This window comes from Colius striatus, chromosome 10 (genome assembly GCF_028858725.1).
Source record: "Colius striatus isolate bColStr4 chromosome 10, bColStr4.1.hap1, whole genome shotgun sequence".
Classification (NCBI taxonomy): Eukaryota; Metazoa; Chordata; class Aves; order Coliiformes; family Coliidae; genus Colius; species Colius striatus.
In genome coordinates this window covers 34,309,893-34,329,874 of record NC_084768.1, presented here as the reverse complement: position 1 = coordinate 34,329,874, position 19,982 = coordinate 34,309,893, and the positions used below count along the sequence as shown (strand labels likewise).

At 58.9% G+C, this 19,982-nt stretch overlaps 1 protein-coding gene across 1 annotated transcript; it reads left to right on the top strand.

The window, feature by feature from the left end:
* Positions 1-860: 860 nt before the first annotated feature.
* On the top strand, positions 861-14,512 carry LOC133626307 (uncharacterized). The gene is made up of 6 exons (XM_062004369.1): positions 861-879; positions 3,796-3,875; positions 3,959-4,095; positions 4,566-4,650; positions 12,604-13,002; positions 13,880-14,512. Exons 1-6 carry the CDS (start codon positions 861-863, stop codon positions 14,387-14,389), a joined length of 1,230 nt encoding a protein of 409 aa, XP_061860353.1. The 3' UTR covers positions 14,390-14,512.
* The last annotated feature ends 5,470 nt before the right edge of the window (positions 14,513-19,982 follow it).

Below are 19,982 nucleotides of genomic sequence, written 5' to 3'. Positions count from 1 at the left end.
GGGGCCCCAGGTTTGGGATGGGACTGGTTGGGACCCCAGGGGTGGGATGGGATGGGACCCCAGGGGTGGGGTGGGATGCGACCTCAGGGGTGGGATGGGATGGGACCCCAGGGGTGGGATGGGATGGGACTGGCTGGGACCCCAGGGTTGGGATCGGACCCCAGGGGTTGGATCGGTTGGGACCCTAGGGGTGGGATGGAATGGGACTGGATGGGAAACCAGGGGTGGGATGGGATGGGATGGGATGGGACCCCAGGGCTGGGATGAGTCCCCAGGGGTGGGATGGGATGGGACCCCAGGGCTGGGATGAGTCCCCAGGGGTGGGATGGGATGGGACCCCAGGGGTGGGATGGCATGGGACTGGATGGGACCCCAGGGTTGGGATGAGTCCCCAGGGGTGGGATTGGATGGGATGGGGCCCCAGGGGTGGGATGGGGCGCCAGGGGTGGGATGGGACCCCAGGTTTGGGATGGGATGGGACTGGTTGGGACCCCAGGGGTGGGATGAGTCTCCAGGGGTGGGATGGGACCCCAGGGGTGGGGTGGGATGGGACAGGATGGGATGGGAGCCCAGGGGTGGAATGAGTCTCCAGGGGTGGGATGAGTCCCCAGGGGTGGGATGGGACCCCAGGGGTGGGATGGGACCCCAGGGGTGGGATGAGATGGGATCCATCCCATCCCACCCCTAGGGACCCATCCCATGCCACCCCTGGGGTCCCATCCCATCCCACCCCTGGAAACTCATCCCACCCCTGGGGTCCCATCCCATCCCACCCCTGGGGTCCCATCCCACCCCTGGGGTCCCATCCAGTGCCATCTCACCCCTAGGGTCCCATCCGACCCCTGGCGTCCCATCCGGGGATGGAATGCGACCCCAGGGGTGGGACCCCAGGGGTGGGATGGGACCCTGAGGTTTGGATGGGACCCCGAGGATTGAAGTTCAGGGGTGGGATGGGACCCCAGGATTGGAATGGGACTGGATGGGATCCCAGGGGTGGGATGGGGCGCCAGGGGTGGGATGGGACCCCAGGGGTGGGATGGGATGGGACTGGTTGGGACCCCAGGGGTGGGATGGGATGGGACCCCAGGGATGGGATGAGTCTCCAGGGGTGGGATGGGACCCCAGGGGTGGGATGGGATGGGACCCTAGGGATGGGATGGGGCCTCAGGGGTGGGATGGGGCCCGAGGGGTGGGATGGGATGGGACCCCAGGTTTGGGATGGGATGGGACCCCAGGTTTGGGACCCCAGGGGTGGGATGGGAACCCAGGGATGAGATGGGACCCCAGGGGTGGAGTGGGATGGGACCCCAGGGTTGGGATTGGTCCGTAGGGGTGGGATGGGACTCCAGGGGTTGGATGGAATGGGATGGGATGGTACTGGATTGGACCCCAGGGTTGGGATAGGATGGGAACCCAGGGGTGGGATTGGATGGGATGGGACCCCAGGGGTGGGATGAGTCCCCAAGGGTGGGATGGGATGGGACCCCAGGGGTGGGATGGGACGGGACCCCAGGGGTGGGATGGGATGGAATGGGATGGGACTGGATGGGACCCCAGGGGTGGGATGGGACCCCAGGGGTGGGACCTCAGGGGTGGGATGGGATAGGACTGGGATGGGACCCCAGGGGTGGGATGTGACCACAGGGCTGGGACCCCAGGGGTGGGATTGGACCCTGAGGTTTGGATGGGACCCCAAGGATTGGAGTTCAGGGGTGGGATGGGACCCCAGGATTGGGATGGGACTGGATGGGATCCCAGGGGTGGGATGGGATGGCATGCGACCCCAGTGGTGGGATGGGATGGGACCACAGGGATGGGATGAGTCCCCAGGGGTGGGATGGGACCCCAGGGGTGGGATGGGATGGGACCCTAGGGATGGGATGGGGCCTCAGGGGTGGGATGGGGCCCCAGGGGTGGGATGGGGCCCCAGGGGTGGGATGGGGCCCCAGGGGTGGGATGGGATGGGACCCCAGGTTTGGGATGGGTTGGGACTGGTTGGGACCCCAGGGGTGGGATGGGATGGGAACCCAGGGATGGGATGGGACCCCAGGGGTGGGGTGGGATGCGACCCCAGGGGTGGGACGGGACCCTAGGTTGGGATGGGACCCCAGGGATAGGACTTCAGGGATGGGATGGGTCTCCAGGGTTGGGATGGGATGGGACCGCAGGGGTGGGATGGGATGGGACTGGATGGGACCCAAGGGTTGGGAGGGGATGGGACCCTAGGGGTGGGATGGGATGTGATGGGACACCAGGGGTGGGATGGGATGAGTCCCCAGGGCTGGGATGGGATGAGTCCCCAGGGCTGGGATGGGATGGGACCCCAGGGGTGGGATGGGATGGGATTGGATGGGACTGGATGGGACCCCAGGGGTGGGATGGGACCCCAGGGGTGGGATGGGACCCCAGGGGTGGGATGGGATGGGACTGCTGGGCCCCCAGGGTTGGGATCGGACCCCAGGGGTGGGATGGGATGGGATGGGACCCTAGGGGTGGGATGGGACCCCAGGGATGGGATGGGACCCCAGGGGTGGGATGGGATGGGACTGCTGGGACCCCAGGGTTGGGATCGGACCCCAGGGGTGGGATGGGATGTGATGGGTCCCCAGGGGTGGGATGGGATGGGACTGGATGGGACCCCAGGGTTGGGATGAGTCCCCAGGGGTGGGATGGGATGGGATCCCAGGGGTGGGATGGGGCGCCAGGGGTGGGATGGGACCCCAGGTTTGGGATGGGATGGGACTGGTTGGGACCCCAGGGGTGGGATGGGATGGGACCACAGGGATGGGATGAGTCTCCAGGGGTGGGATGGGACCCCAGGGGTGGGGTGGGATGGGATGGGACAGGATGGGATGGGACCCCAGGGGTGGGATGGGACCCCAGGGGTGGGACGGGATAGGACTGGGATGGGACTCCAGGGGTGGGATGAGACTGGGATGGGACCCCAGGGGTGGGATGCGTCCCCAGGGGTGGAACTCCAGGAGTGGGATGGGACCCTGAGGTTGGGATGGGACCCCAGGGATGGGACTTCAGGGGTGGGATGGGATGGGACCCCAGGGATGGGATCTCAGGGGTGGGATGGGACCCTGAGGTTAGGATGGGACCCCAGGGATGGGATGGGACTGGGATGGGACCCCAGGGGTGGGATTGGACCCCAGGGGTGGGATATCAGGGATGGGATGGGATCCTGGGACTGGGATGGGACCCTGGGGATAGGACCCTGGGGCTGGGATGGGACCCTGAGGTTGGGATGGGACTTCTGGTACCAGGGCTGTGAGCTCCCAGTGCCCTCCCAGTCCCATTCTGAGACCCCCAGTGCTTTACTGGTCCTACTAAGACCTCCAAAACATACCCAAGAACTGGGTTTAGACCCTCCAAAAGCCATAGGAAGTGGGACTGAGTCCCCTCAAATCCATCAGGAGTGGGGTGAAGGCCCCAAAACCCATCAGGAGCAGGGGCTAAGCCCCCCCAAACCCATCAGGAGTGTGGATGACTCTCCTCCCAAATCTATAGGGAGGCAGTTTGGGTCCCCCAAACCTATCAGGAGAGGGGGTCTAAGCCCCCCCATACCCATGGGAAACTAGACTGAGTCCCCTAAAACCCATCAGGAGTGGGGCTGAGCCCATACCCCAAACCCATAGGGAGCAAGACTGGGCCCCCAAACCTATCAGGAAAAGGGATTGAGCCCCCCAAAACCCATCAGGAGCAGGACTGGGCCCCCCAAACCCATGGTGGGAGTGGGACTGGACCCCCCCACTCCGCTATGCCAACCTCCCCCCTTCTCCCCCCTCCCAGGGCAGGTCCAGAGCCGTCAGTGCATTGAGGCCGTCATCAAATTCGCCTTCGAGGAGAGGCTCTTCCTCATGGCTGACGAGGTGAGTGGGACCCTCAGACTCGGGGGGTATGTGAGGTGGACCCCAACATCTAGGTAACCCCACCAGTTTCCCCCCTCCTCCAGGTGTACCAGGACAACGTGTATGCTGAGGGTTCGGCCTTCCACTCCTTCAGGAAGGTGCTGACAGAGATGGGGCCGCCCTACCTGGACTCGGTGGAACTCACCTCCTTCCACTCCATCTCCAAAGGCTTCACGGGCGAGTGAGTGACCTCCCACGGCCACCCCCACCCCGAGGTGGCCACCACAGGTCCTGGGGAGCCACAGAGTGGGGATGAGGATGGTGGAACCCCATGGGCCTCAAGGGTGGTGATGGAAAGAGGCTGGAGGTCCCGTGGGGTTGGGATGGTGATGCCATGGTCCTCTGGAGCCTATGGGATGGGGATGGTGATGCCATGGTTCTGTGGAGCCCACGGGGTGGGGATGGTGATGCCATGGTTCTGTGGAGCCCACGGGGTGGGGATGGTGATGCCATGGTCCTGTGGAGCCCACGGGGTGGGGATGGTGATGCCATGGTCCTCTGGAGCCTATGGGATGGGGATGGTGATGCACAAAGAGGCCCCGTGGGGATGTTTATTAGGGTGGTTCTGACGACAGGGAGCCTCCAGGGGCATCTGATGTCAGAGGGTCCTGGTGCCAGGGGGGAAACTCCTCACCTTGTCCCCCTTAAAAGCCCCTCATGGCTCGGGGTGGACAGTGTAGACCTCGACCTCACAGAGAGTGAACTGCTCCTCCCGGCCCAGGATGGTGACGGTGACGTAGCGGCCGCGGAGGCCGTGGCAGCAGATGGTGCTGAGCGACCCAGGACTGGCATCTGTGATGATGCCACAGCTGCAGGGAGCAAACCACAGAATCATTTGAGTTAGAAAAGCCCTTTGAGCTGCTGGAGCCCAGCCCTGAGCCCTCACCCTGCCACGGCCACCACTGACCCACAGCCCTCAGCACCTCAGCTCCAGGGCTTTGGGGTCCCTCCAGGGCTGGGCACTCCCCCAGCTCCCGGGCAGCCTGGCACAGGGGCTGACACCCCTCTCAGGGAAACAGTTCTGCCTCAGCTCCAGCCTCAGCCTCCCCTGGGGCACCCTGAGCCCCTTTCCTCTTGGCCCGTCACTCACTAGCTGGGAGCAGAGACCGACCTCCAGCTCACTGCAGCCTCCTGGTAGAGATTTCACCACCAAAACCCCAATATTCTATCTTTTTGTCCAAACACCACCACAAAAACACTACTTTTTTTCCCTCAAATCACCTCCCCAATTTTCCCCTCAGAACTCCACCAAAATCCCACTTTTTCCCCCTTAAAACTCCACCAAACCCCAACATTTCCCTTCAAAACTCACAAAAAGCTCACTTTTCCCCTCAAAACTACACCAAAGCCCAACTTTTTCATCAGAACCCCACCAAAGCACCACTTTTCCCCTCAACACTCCACAAAAACCCATCTTCCCCTCAGAACCCCATCAAAAACCCACCTTTGCCCTCAAATATCCACCAACCCCCCACTTTTTCACTCCAAAATCCACTAAAAGCACACTTGTCATCTGAAAACACCAACAAAACTCCACTTTTCCCCTCAAAGCTCCCCCAAAATCCCACTGGTGCCTCAGAACCCCACCAATCTGCATCTTTTCCAACTCAGCAGAACTCCAACGTCCCTCTTTTCTCCTTAAAACTCTACAAAAAAACCTTTTTCTCCTCAGAATCCCACAAAAAACGCACTTTTGCCCTCAAAAACCCACCAAATCTCCACTTTTTCACTCCAAGGTCCACTAAAGCCACACTTTTCCCCTCAACACTCCACCAAAACTCCACTTTTCATCTGAAAACTCCACCTCCCGGAGCCGCGCAGGGACCGCAGCGTCTGGGGCTCAGATCGAACTTCCCGCTGCCGCCGCCCTTCAGCCAATAAGAAGGGAGGAAGCGATGACAGACACGGCGGCAGCCAATGGGCGGGCGAGGATGGCAGGCGGCACCTAGTAACGACGCCGGGCCCGCCTTCCGTGGTGAAACTCTCGCTCTGATTGGCGGAGGGGCGGTGCCGGGGTGCAGTGCGCATGCCTGGAAGCGCGGCCGTGAGGGGCCCGGCGGGAGCGGGGCGGCGGGCGGGAGGTGAGCTGAGGGGTCCCCGGGGATTGTGGGGGGTGAGGGCAGCTGAGGGGTCCCCGGGGACTGGGGGAGTGTGAGGGCAGCTGAGGGGTCCCCGGGGATTGGGGGGGCGTGATGGCAGCTGAAGGGGATCCCGGAGATTGGGGGGCGTGAGGGCAGCTGAGGGGTCCCCGAGGACTGGGGGGCGTGAGGGCAGCTGAGGGGTCCCCGGGGATTGTGGGGGGTGAGGGCAGCTGAGGGGGGCCTCAGGGATTGGGGGAGTGTGAGGGCAGCTGAGGGGGATCCCGGGGATTGGGGGGGCGTGAGGGCAGCTGAGGGGGGCCTCAGGGATTGGGGGGGGTGTGGGCAGCTGAAGGGGACCCCGGAGATTGGGGGGGCGTGAGGGCAGCCAAAACTCCACTTTTCATCTGAAAACTCCACCAAAACTGCATTTTTCATCTTAAAACCCCACCAAAACCCCACTTTTCCCCTTAAAACTCCACAAAAACTCATTTTCCTTTCAGTGGACCACCAAACCCTCTCTTTTTCCCTCAGAACCACAAGACACCCCGCTTTTGCCCCAAATATCCACCAAACCCACACCTTACCACTCCAAAGTCCACAAAATCCCACATTTGCCCTTAAAAATACACCAAACCCACACTTTTAATCTAAAAACCCCACCAAAACTCCACTTTTCCCCTCAAAGCTCCTCCAAAATCCCACTTGTTCCTCTTAAGTCCACCAAATCCCCACTTTTCTTCTCAAACCTCCACTTTTCCACTTAAAACTCCACCAAAAAATCCATTTTCCCCCTCAGAATCCCATCAAAAATCCACTTTCGCCCTCAAAAACCCATTGAACAGCCAATTTTAACTCCAAGCTCCACCAAAACCCCACTTTTTCCCCTCAACACTCCACCAAAACTTCACTTTCCCCCTCAAAGTTCCTCCTAATTCCCACTTGTTCCTCAGAAGTCCACAAATCCCCCACTTTTGCCCTCAAAACTCTGCCAAAACCCAGTTTTCCTCTCAAGACTACACCACAATCCCACTTTCTCCCCACAACACCATCAAAACCCAATTCTTTCCTCTCAGAATCTCACCAAAACCCCACTTTTGCCCTCAACACTCCACCAGAACCTTACTTTTCCCTTAAAACCCCACAAAAACTCATTTTCACCTCAGATCCACACCGAAAACCTACTTTTACTCTCAAAAATTCATCAAATCCCCACTTTTTCACTCCAAACTCCACTAAAACCCCTTTTCTTCTCAACACTCCACAAAACCCCCACTTTTTCACTCCAAACTCCAGTAAAACCCACTGTTCTTCTCAACACTCCACAAAAAACCCCACTTTTCATCTGAAAACTCCACCAAAACTCCACTTTTCCCCTCAGAACCCCATCAAAAACCCAATTTCGCCCTCAAAACCCCACCGAACCTCCACTTTTCCACTCCAGACTCCACCAAGCCTGCACTTTTCCCCTCAGAACCCCACCAATCTCCACTGTTCCCCCTCAGCAGACCACCAATCCCACTCTTTTCTCCTTAAAACTCTACAAAAAACCCATTTTCCCCTCAAAACCCCACCAAAACCCCACTTTTACCCTCAAAAACCCACCAACCCCCCACTTTTTCACTCCAAGCTCTACCAAAACCCCACTTTTTCCCTCAACACTCCACCAAAACTCCACTTTTCATCTGAAAACTCCACCAAAACTTCATTTATACCCTCAAAGCTCCTCCAAATTCCCACTTGTTCCTCAGAAGTCCACAAACCCTCCACTTTTGCCCTCAAAACTCTGCCAAAATCCATTTTTCCCCTCAGAACCACATCAAAAACTTACTTTTACCCTCAAAAATCCTCCAAATCGCCACTTGTTCACTCAGAACTCCACTAAAACCCCTTTTCTTCTCAACACTCCACAAAACCCCCACTTTTCCCCTCAGAGCTCCACTAAAATCGCACTTGTATCTCAGAAATCCACCAAACCCCCACTTTTCCCCTCAACACTCCACCAAAACCCCACTTTTCCCCTCCAAGCTCCTCCCAATTCCCACTTGTTCCTCAGAAATTCACAAACTCCCCTCTTTTCCTCTCAAAACTCCACTTTTCCCCTCAGAACCCCATCAAAAACCCACTTTCGCCCTCAAAACCCCACCGAACCTCCACTTTTCAACTCCAGACTCCACCAAGCCCGCACTTTTCCCCTCAGAACCCCACCAATCTCCACTGTTCCCCCTCACCAGACAACCAACCCCACTCTTTTCTCCTTAAAACTCCACCAAAACCCATTTTTCCCTCAGAACCACACCAAAAACCTACTTTTACCCTCAAAAATCCACCAAATCGCCACTTTTTCACTCCAAACTCCACTAAAACCCCTTTTCCCCTCAACACTCCACCAAAACCCCCACTTTTTCACTCCAAACTCCAGTAAAACCCACTGTTCTTCTCAACACTCCACAAAAAAAACCCACTTTTCATCTGAAAACTCCACCAAAACTCCACTTTTCCCCTCAGAACCCCATCAAAAACCCACTTTCACCCTCAAAACCCCACCGAACCTCCACTTTTCTACTCCAGACTCCACCAAGCCCGCACTTTTCCCCTCAGAACCCCACCAATGTCCACTTTTCTCCCTCAGCACACAACCAACCCCACTCTTTTCTCCTTAAAGCTCTACAAAAACCTTTATTCCCCTCAGAACCCCACAAAAAAACACTTTTCCCCTCAAAACTCCACCAAACCCCCACTTTTCCCCTCAGAACCCCACCAATCTCCACTGTTCCCCCTCAGCAGACCACCAACCCCACTCTTTTCTCCTTAAAGCTCTACAAAAACCTTTATTCCCCTCAGAACCCCACAGTAAAACACTTTTCCCCTCAAAACTCCACCAAACCCCCACTTTTCCCCTCAAAACTCCAGTAAAACCCACTGTTGCCCTCAAAACTCTGCCCAAACCCATTTTTCCCCTCAGAACCGCACCAAAAACTTACCTTTACCCTCAAAAATCCTCCAAATCGCCACTTGTTCACTCAGAACTCCACTAAAACCCCTTTTCTTCTCAACACTCCACAAAACCCCCACTTTTCCCCTCAGAACCCCATCAAAAACCCACTTTCGCCCTCAAAACCCCACCGAACCTCCACCTTTCCACTCCAGACTCCACCAAGCCCGCACTTTTCCCCTCAGAACCCCACAAATCTCCACTTTTCCCCCTCAGCAGACCACCAACCCCACTCTTTTCTCCTTCAAGCTCTACAAAAACCTTTATTCCCCTCAGAACCCCACAAAAAACCACTTTTCCCCTCAAACCTCCACCAAACCCCCACTTTTCCCCTCAAAACTCCAGTAAAACCCACTGTTGCCCTCAAAACTCTGCCCAAACCCATTTTTCCCCTCAGAACCGCACTAAAAACTTACCTTTACCCTCAAAAATCCTCCAAATCGCCACTTGTTCACTCAGAACTCCACTAAAACCCCTTTTCTTCTCAACACTCCACAAAACCCCCACTTTTCCCCTCAGAGCTCCACTAAAATCGCACTTGTATCTCAGAAATCCACCAAACCCCCACTTTTCCCCTCAACACTCCACCAAAACTCCACTTTTCCCCTCAGAACCCCATCAAAAACCCACTTTCGCCCTCAAAACCCCACCGAACCTCCACCTTTCCACTCCAGACTCCACCAAGCCCGCACTTTTCCCCTCAGAACCCCACCAATCTCCACTGTTCCCCCTCAGCAGACAACCAACCCCACTCTTTTCTCCTTAAAGCTCTACAAAAACCTTTATTCCCCTCAGAACCCCACAAAAAAACACTTTTCCCCTCAAACCTCCACCAAACCCCACTTTTCCCCTCCAAGCTCCTCCCAATTCCCACTTGTTCCTCAGAAATTCACAAAACCCCTCACTTTTCCTCTCAAAACTCCACCTTTCCCCTCAGAACCCCATTAAAACCCCGCTTTGCCCCGCCGCCCCTCCCCATCCCCGCCCCCCGCAGCGGGCACCTGGCCGGGCTTCCTCCGCTGCTCCCGGAGAAAAGCCGCTTCCCAGCTCTTCAGCAGGGCCTTGACCTCCCGCTGCCGCTCCATGGCGTGCGGAGCGGGGCCGTTCCCCGGCCCGGGGGGATCCGAGACCTCCCGGAGCCGCGCAGGGACCGCAGCGTCTGGGGCTCAGATCGAACTTCCCGCTGCCGCCGCCCTTCAGCCAATAAGAAGGGAGGAAGCGATGACAGACACGGCGGCAGCCAATGGGCGGGCGAGGATGGCAGGCGGCACCTAGTAACGACGCCGGGCCCGCCTTCCGTGGTGAAACTCTCGCTCTGATTGGCGGAGGGGCGGTGCCGGGGTGCAGTGCGCATGCCTGGAAGCGCGGCCGTGAGGGGCCCGGCGGGAGCGGGGCGGCGGGCGGGAGGTGAGCTGAGGGGTCCCCGGGGACTGGGGGGCGTGAGGGCAGCTGAGGGGTCCCCGGGGACTGGGGGCGTGAGGGCAGCTGAGGGGTCCCCCGGGATTGTGGGGGGTGAGGGCAGCTGAGGGGTCCCCGGGGACTGGGGGCGGGAGGTGAGCTGAGGGGTCCCCGGGGATTGTGGGGGGTGAGGGCAGCTGAGGGGGATCCCGGGGATTGGGGGCGTGAGGGCAGCTGAGGGGGATCCCGGGGATTGTGGGGGGTGAGGGCAGCTGAGGGGGATCCCGGGGATTGGGGGCGTGAGGGCAGCTGAGGGGGGCCTCAGGGATTGGGGGAGTGTGAGAATAGCTGAGGGGGATCCCGGGGATTGGGGGGGGTGAGGGGAGCTGAGGGGTCCCCGGGGACTGGGGGCGTGAGGGCAGCTGAGGGGGATCCCGGGGATTGGGGGGCGTGAGGGCAGCTGAGGGGGGCCTCAGGGATTGGGGGCGTGAGGGCAGCTGAGGGGGATCCCGGGGATTGGGGGGCGTGAGGGCATCTGAGAGGTCCCCGGGGACTGGGGGCGTGAGGGCAGCTGAGGGGTCCCCGGGGACTGGGGGGCGTTAGGGCAGCTGAGGGGTCCCCGGGGATTGGGGGGCGTGAGGGCAGCTGAGGGAGATCCCGGGGATTAGGGGGTTGAGGGCAGCTGAAGGGGACCCCGGAGATTGGGGGGGCGTGAGGGCAGCTGAAGGGGTCCCCAGGGACTGGGGGATTGAGGGCAGATGAAGGGGACCCCGGGGATTGGGGGGGGGTGAGGGCAGCTGAAGGTGACCCTGGGGATCGAGGGGGGGTGAGGGCAGCTGAGGGGGGTCGAGGGGTGTGAGGGCAGCACAGGGGGGCCCAGGGAGGGAAGGGGGGTGTTGGAGATCCTGCTGTAGGCTTCCTTTATGGGGTGCTGGGGGTACCCCTCATTAAGAGGGGTGGGTCATGGGTCCTGCCCTGGAGTTCCCTATTGATGGGGAGCTGGGTTAGGAGTGCTATAGGGTGCTCTATTAATGGGGGATAGGGTTAGGAGTGCTATGGGAGGTCCTATTGAGAGAGGGCTGGGTTAGGGGTACCCTATTGATGAGGTGCAGATCTAGGGGTGCTGTGGGGTGCCCTATTGATGGGGGGCTGGATTAGAGGTGCTATAGGATGCCCTATAGATAAAGAGCTGGGTTAGGGGTGCTCTAAGATGCCCTATTGATGGGGTCTGGGTTAGGGGTGCTCTAAGATGCCCTATTGATGGGGGCTGGCTTAGGGGTGCTATAGGATGCCCTATTGATGGGGGCTGGCTTAGGGGTGCTATAGGATGCCCTATAGATAGAGGGCTGGCTTAGGGGTGCTATAGGATGCCCTATTGATGGGGGCTGGGTTAGGGGTGCTATAGGATGCCCTATAGATAGAGGGCTGGGTTAGGGGTGCTATAGGATGCCCTATTGATGGGGGCTGGATTAGAGGTGCTATAGGATGCCCTATAGATAGAGGGCTGGGTTAGGGGTGCTATTGGATGCCCTATTGATGGGGTCTGGGTTAGGGGTGCTACAGGATGCCCTATTGATGGGGGCTGGCTTAGGGGTGCTATAGGATGCCCTATAGATAGAGGGCTGGGTTAGGGGTGCTATAGGATGCCCTATTGATGGGGTCTGGGTTAGGGGTGCTATAGGATGCCCTATTGATGGGGTCTGGGTTAGGGGTGCTATAGGATGCCCTATAGATAGAGGGCTGGGTTAGGGGTGCTATAGGATGCCCTATTGATGGGGGCTGGATTAGAGGTGCTATAGGATGCCCTATAGATAGAGGGCTGGGTTAGGGGTGCTATAGGATGCCCTATTGATGGGGTCTGGGTTAGGGGTGCTATAGGATGCCCTATTGATGGGGGCTGGGTTAGGGGTGCTCTAAGATGCCCTATTGATGGGGGCTGGCTTAGGGGTGCTATAGGATGCCCTATTGATGGGGGCTGGCTTAGGGGTGCTATAGGATGCCCTATTGATGGGGTCTGGCTTAGGGGTGCTATAGGATGCCTTATTGATGGGGGCTGGCTCAGGGGTGCTATAGGATGCCCTATTGATGGGGGCTGGCTTAGGGGTGCTATAGGATGCCCTATTGATGGGGGCTGGCTTAGGGGTGCTATAGGATGCCCTATTGATGGGGGCTGGCTTAGGGGTGCTATAGGATGCCCTATTGATGGGGGCTGGCTTAGGGGTGCCCTATTGCTACGCGCCTATTGCTGCGCGCCGCCCTCCGCTCGCCCTGCGCCCCCCTGCGCCTGCTCTGCCGCGACTTCCACGCCGAGGAGCTCTCCGTCTCCACCGTCGTCTCCCTGCTGGACTCCTTGGACCCTGCCGCCGTCCGCAGAGTTGTTTTACGCTTCAACAACCTGGGGCTGGCGGGGCTGTGCGCAGTGCTGCCTCACCTCGGCCGCTTCCCCGCGCTGCGCAGCCTCAAGCTGCCCTACAGCAATGTGGACGTGTGCCACCCGGCCCCCGGGCACGGACGCCGGCATCCGCTGCTTGGCCGCTCACCTCCGGGCCCTGCCTGCCCTCAAGGAACTCGATTTGTACTCCTCCAGGCTTTCTGGGAGACTCAGGCAGCTCCTGGGGTAAGCTGCCCGCTGGGGGAGGGACTCCAAAACCTTCACACGCTGCAGCGGGAGGGAATGTGTGTGTGTGGGGGGGGGGTGGCATTGGGGTATCACCCACACCCTGTGGGGGCAGATTTAAGAGGGGCTGGAGTCCAACAGTAGCTCTGCACTACCTCAGGGGTTGGTCTCAGGGGGTTTTGGGGAGAGGGTTTGGAAGGTTTGGCATTTGCCCTGTGAGCAAAGATTTAAGAGGGGATGGAGTCCCACAGCAGCTGTGCCTCACCTCAGGGGGCTGGTCTCAGGGGGTTTTGGGGGGGCTCAGGGTGTTTTGGGGGGAAGGTTTGGAAGGTTTGGCATTTGCCCCTTGGGCAAAGATTTAAGAGGGGATGGAGTCCCACAGCAGCTCTGCCTCGGCTCAGGGGAGGCATAAAAGAGGGGTTTGGGGTGCCTGAAGATGTTTTGGGCAGCCTCAGGGTGTTTTGGGGTTGGGGTTTGGCATTGGGGAACTGTCTACACCCTGTGGGCAAAGATTTAAGAGGGGATGGAGTCCCACAGCAGCTCTGCCTTGGCTCAGGGGGTTTTAGGGGAGTTGCCCAGTTTGGCACTGTGCAACTGTCTACACTTATGAGGAGATGGAGTCCCAGAGCAGCTCTGCCTCAGCTCAGGGGTCTGGTCTCAGGAGGTTTGGGGATACCTCACGGGGGTTGGGGGAGACTTTGAGGGAGCTGAGGGATTTTGGGGGATCCTGGGGGTGGAATTTGGGCAGCCTCAGGGTTTTAGGGGTCTGTGGCTGGTTTGGGGAGGGCCTCAGGGGATTTGGAGGTGGGGGAGCCTCGTGGTGGTTTGGGGGTGCTTTGGGGGTTCCCCACTCTGCCACCCCATCCTGTCCTCCCAGCGAGCTGCAGACTCCCCTGGAGAGTCTGGCGCTGGCCTTCTGCTGCCTGCTCCCCTCCGACCTCATCTTCCTGTCCTCGAGCCTCCACGCGCCCTCCCTGCTCCAGCTGGACCTGAGCGGCCACAACCTCACGTCCCCCAGCCTCCTGCAACCCTTGCGGACGCTGCTGGAAGCCGCTTCGCGCTCGCTGCTGCAGCTGGAGCTGCTGGAGTGTCAGCTGGGGGACGCGGAGCTGGAGCTGCTGCTGCCGGCGCTGCGCCGCTGCCGCCGCCTGCGCTGCCTCGGTCTCCTCGGCACCCCCCTGAGCGCGGCGGCGCTGGGCGGCCTGGCCCGGCCCTGCCCGACCTGCGCCTCGTGGGCTACTCGCAGCCGCCGCGGGGCTCCGGCCACCACACCCCCACGCAGGGGGAGGAGGGTTTCCCGGCGGAGCTGTGCCGGCTGCTGGCGAGCGCGGGTAGAGCAGACGCCGTGTGGGCGACCAGCCTCCAGCGCTACGGAGCCATCGACTAGTTCAGCTTGTAGCATCCCCCCCCCCTCCAGGGAAGCTTCACCTTGGGGCTCTGTGCCGGGCTCTGGGCTGTGCCACTCGGTTATGGTGAGTTCATTAAAGCCAACCCCACCTTGCCCGATTAACCCAAGTCCTCCTGGGATGCTTGGCAGGAGGAAGTGGCAGAGCTCAGCGGAGGGGATGGAGCTCTTCTGCTTTTAATGGACCAAGGAGAGAGCTGGCTGCTGTTCTGGCACACAGGGCACTGACCAGAGAATCATTACAGATGGAAAAGCCCTTTGAGCTGCTGGAGTCCAACCCTGACCCCACAGTGCCACAGGCACCACTGAGCCACGGCCCTCAAGCACCTCAGCCCCACGGCTCTGGGACCCCTCCAGGGCTGGGCACTCCCCCAGCTCCCTGGGCAGCCTGGCACAGGGGCTGACACCCCTCTCAGGGAAACAGTTCTGCCTCAGCTCCAGCCTCAACCTCCCCTGGGGCACCCTGAGCCCCTTTCCTCTTGGCCTGTAGCTTTTAACTTGGGAGCAGAGACCGACCCTCTCAGCCACAGCCAGGGAGTCAGAGTGATCAGGTCTCCTCTGAGCCTCGTTCTCTGCAGACTGAACCTTTGCCTCAGGTACCCTCATTTAGCCCAGAGCTTCCCAGTGCATCTTCTCTCCCTGCAGCCCCTCAGTGTCCCTGTGGCAGTGAGTGAGGGGCCCAGCACTGAGCACAGCCCTGGAGCTACAGCCTCCCCAGGGCCCAGCACAGGGGACAATCCCTGCCCTGGGGCTGCTGCCACCCCACTGCTCAGCCCAGCCAGGCTGCCACTGGCCTTCTTGCCCCCTTGGGCACGCTGCTGGCTCCTTGCCCTCGGGCAACCTCAGCCCCTGGCCACATCCCTCTGAAGAACTTCCCTTCCCTCTACACACCAGCCAACATCACCACAGTGGCACCCACAGTGTGGCAGCAACACTGTCACCGTGGCAGCACCCGTGGGGACACCCACACTGTGGCAGTAGCACCGTGTCACCCACCACAGCTGCACCAACCTCACCATAGCAGCACCAACCTCTCCACAGCTGCACCCACACTGCTGCAGTGGCACCCATCACCTCTAGGCTCATTTCAATTGCCAGAGACCTTTAATATCACAGTGGGGGGACCCACACACAACACCCACATCCCTGGCACCAGCAACGCTCACCTCACCACAGCATCAGCCACACGGTGTGGCTGAGCACCAGCTCTGCCTCCTCCTCCTCCTCCTCGCCCGGGGCCATGCAATGCCCCTTCCCACCCCCTCCAAGCCTCACCCCCGCCCCGCGGCTCCGCCGCTCTCCGCCTCCCCCGCCCCTTCCCCTCCCCGCAGCAGCTGCACCAGCTCCCCCGTGAGCCGATACCTCTTCCCCTCCCACCAAAAGTGAGTCGGGGGCTGCTCCGGCCCCTGCTCGTACTCGGAGCGGGACCCCCACTCCAGAGCCAGCGCCGAGCGCACCGGCCCCGCGCCCCCCGCCCGGCCCGGCGCCGGGTGGTACAAGCGCCCGTTCTCCGGCAGCATCACCAGCGCCTCGGGCCGGAACGGCACGGCCAGCCGCTCCCCGCCGCCGCAGAACGACAGCACGGCGCGGCGGGAGCAGGAGGAGGCTGAGGAGGAGGCGTCCGGGGGCAGGAGGCGGGTGAAGACGATGGGTCTGTGCTCGCAGCGCAGGAGGTTGCGCTCCGCGCCGCAGCGGGACACGAACGGGAATTCGCGCTCGTAGCGGCCGCTGCGGTTCCGCTCCAGCCGCGTGAAGAAGAACGTGAGGAAGGTCACGTCTGCCGGGATGGACCCTCATTAACCCGCGCCTCTCCTTAATTAACAGCCCCCCCTTTTAATTAAGCCGCATCGCCGCTCGTGGTTAGCTCGCTGGGAACGGCCGCTGCGGGGCTGCGAAGGGAGGGTGAGGAAGAAGAGGAGGAGGAAGGCAACGTCTGCTGGGATAAACCATCATTAACCCCTTCCCACAGTTAACTCTGTGTGCTCCTAATTAACCTAACCCTCCTAATTAACCTCCAGCCCCCCCTAACTAACCCCCAGTGTCCCCATGATTAACCCCCTTGGAACAACTGCGGTTCTAAGGGAGGGTGAGGAAGAAGAAAATGAGGAGGAGGAAGGCAACGTCTGCTGGGATAAACCATCATTAACCCCTTCCCACAATTAACTCCCTGTGCTCCTAATTAACCTCCAATCCCCCTAATTAACCTCCAACGCCCCTAACTAACCCCCAGTCCCCCCATGGTTAACCCCCTCAAAACAACCACTGCGATTCTAAGGGAGGGTGAGGAAGAAGAAGACGTGAAAGGCAACGTCTGCTGGGATAACCCCTTCCCACAATTAACCCCCAGTGCTCTTAATTAACCCCAACCCTCCTAATTTAACCTCCAACCCTCCTAATTAACCTCCAACCCTCAGTCCTCTCATGATTAAAGCTGCTCAGAACAACCACTGCTAAGGGAGTGAGGAAGAGGAAGGTGATACCTGCCAGGATGGACCCTAAGTAACCCCACTAATTAACCCCTAAACCTCCTAATTAACTCCCACCCTCCTAATTAACCCCAACCCTCCTAACTAACCCCCAATTCTCCATAATGAACCCTCCCATAGAGGCTGCCGGGGTTCAGCTCCAGGTGAGTGAGGAAGGCAACGTTAATTAACCTCACACCCTCGTTAATTAACCCTCCCCTAATTAACACCGGAGAAAGGGGGGTGTTCCTTAATGGGAAAGCGATTTGAAGGGGCTGAGGGAGGTTTGGGGGACGGGGGGGGGGGGGACGGGACGGGACACGGGGGGGGGGGGGGGGGGGGGGGGGGTGAGTAGGGATCAGTGTTACCAAGTGCCTGGGAGCAATTAAGGGCAGGAAGTGGTTAATTAAGGCGGTGATTAATATGCAAATTAGGTTGAGAGGAGGATGTTTTGGCACCTACAAAGGCAATGAAGGGGATGAGAGTATCTTCTCCCCACCCCACAGCCCCCCCAATACAGATGAGACCCCAAATAAAGATGAGTCTCTAATTAAAGACCCTAATTAAGGCTAAAACGCTACTGAATGGTGATGGGGAGGAGGGATTTTGGGGTGATTTGGTTTTTTGGAGGGGTTCTGAGGAGATTTGGGGGGGTTGGGGGGATTTTGATTGCTTTTGGAGAGAGTTGGAGGGGATTTGGGGTTTTTTGGGGGGGATTTGGGGGATTTTGGGATTTTTGGGGGATTTATTTTGGAGGGACTGGAGAGGATTTGGGGGTTTCTGGGGGGCTTTTGTGTTTTTTGGGGTGATTTGAGGGGATTTGGAGACTTTGGGGATTGTTTGGGGGGATATTTTGGGGGGTTTGGGTGGATTTTGACATTTTTGGGGGGGTTGGAGAGAATTTGGAGGCTTTTTGGGGGGGATTTGGGAGGTTTTGGGATGCTCTGGGGGGATTTGAGGGGGATTGTTGGGATTTGGGGGCTTTTGAGGTCGGGGGGAGTTGGGGTTTGGTTTTTTGGGAGGATTTGGGAGGCTTATTTGTGGGGGTTTTAGGGTGGGATTTGGGTCTTTGGAAGGGGTCAGAGAGGATCTGGGGGATAATTTTGGGGGGATTTTGGTTTTTGGGGGCATTTTGAGGGGTCATTTTTGAGGGGGAGGATTTGGGGGGGTTTTGGGGGGATCCCAGTACCTTTGAAGCAAGTGATGAAGTTCTTCACTTTGGTGTCATCGAGGAAAAGCTGCAGAAAAAAAGGGGGAAAGCCTCAAAATCCCAAAGCAGGTGCAAGGGCCAAATGGGATCTGGCTGGGATCCATCCAGGGGCCATCCAGGCTCTGCCCTGGGTCCATTTAGAGTCTTTCTGTGGGGGTTTTGTCCAGGATCCGTTTTGTCTCTGGGCTGGGATCCATCCAGGTTGTGTCCTGGGTCCATTTAGAGCCTTTTGGGGAGGGGGGGGGGGGTTGTCTGGGATCCATCCAGGCTCTGCCCTGGGTCCATTTAGGGTCTTTTGGGGGGGTTTATCCTGGATCTGTTTTGTTTCTGGGCTGGGATCCATCCAGGTTGTGTCCTGGGTCCATTTAGAGCCTTTTGGGGAGGGGGGGGTTTGTCTGGGATCCATCCAGGCTCTGCCCTGGGTCCATTTAGGGCCTTTTTGGGGGGGTTTTGTCCAGGATCTGTTTTGTCTCTGGGCTGGGATCCATCCAGGTTGTGTCCTGGGTCCATTTAGGGTCTTTTTGGGGAGGTTTATCCAGGATCTGTTTTGTCTCTGGGCTGGGATCCATCCAGGCTGTATCCTGGGTCTATTCAGAGCCTTTTGGGGAGGGGGAGGTTGCCCGGGATCCATTTGGGATCCATCCAGCCTCTGCTCTGGGTCCATTTAGGTCTTTTTGGGGGAGACTGTCCAGGATCTGTTTGGGTTCTGTGCTGGGATCCGGTTGGGATCCATCCAGCATCCATCCAGCCTCTGTCCTGGGTCCGTTGAGGTCTTTTTTGGGGGGTTCTGCCCAGGATCCATTGGGGATCCTCTCGGATCCTTACAGACACCCCTTTAACCCTATAGACACCCACATATATCCCTAGAGACATCCCATAACTGTACTGACACTCATACAGACACCCCCTTAACCCTATAGACACCCACATGTATCCCTACAGACACCCCCATAACCCTACTGACACTCCTACGTACCCCTAGAGACACCCCCATAACCTTACAGACACCCCCTTAACCCTATAGACACCCCCATAGATCCCTATAGGCATCCCCCATAACCATATAGGCACCCACATATATCCCTATAGACACCCCCATAACCCTACTGACACACACACACGTATCCCTATAGACACACACATGACCATACAGACACCCCCATAAGTCTGTAGGCACCCACATATATCCCTATAGGCATCCCCAAAGCCTATAGACACCATATATATCCCCCCATAGCCTTCTCATAGCCCCTATAGCCCCGTATAACCCCCCCATAGCCTCCTCATAGCCCCCCATAGCCTTCTCATAGTCCCTATAGGCCCTTCATAGCCCCCTCATAGTCCCCCATAGCCTCCTCAGAGCCCCCATAGTCCCTTCATAGCCCCCCATAGCCTCCTCAGAGCCCCTATAGCCCCTTCATAGCCCCCTATAGCCCCCTCATAGCCCCCCATAGTCTCTTCATAGCCCCTATAGCCCCTATAAACCCCTCATAGCTCCCATAGCCCCCACAGCATCCTCATAGCCGATATAGCCCCCCATAGCCCCGTTATAGCCCATATAGCCCCTTCATAGCCCCTATAGCCCCCCATAGCCTCCTTATAGACTATATAGCCCCCCATAGCCTCCTCATATCCCCCTCATAGCCTCCCATAGCCTTCTCATAGTCTCTATAGCTCCTTCATAGCCCCCCATAGCCTCCTCAGAGCCCCTATAGCCCTCATAGCCCCCCATAGCCTCCTCATAGCCCCCATAGTATCTTGATAGCCCCCCATAGCCTCAGCATAGCCCCTACAGCCCCTACAGACCCCCACAGCCCATATAGCCCCCCGCAGCCCCCCACTGACGGGCTCCAGAGGGAACGAGCAGCACCGGCCAGACGCTTTTTATTCACACGCCGTG

Coding starts and splice junctions, on each gene's coding strand:
- LOC133626307 (XM_062004369.1), top strand. Junction 3,876..3,958: donor TCTTCCTCATGGCTGACGAG/GTGAGTGGGACC, acceptor CCCCTCCTCCAG/GTGTACCAGGACAACGTGTA. Junction 4,096..4,565: donor TCCAAAGGCTTCACGGGCGA/GTGAGTGACCTC, acceptor CCCCCTTAAAAG/CCCCTCATGGCTCGGGGTGG.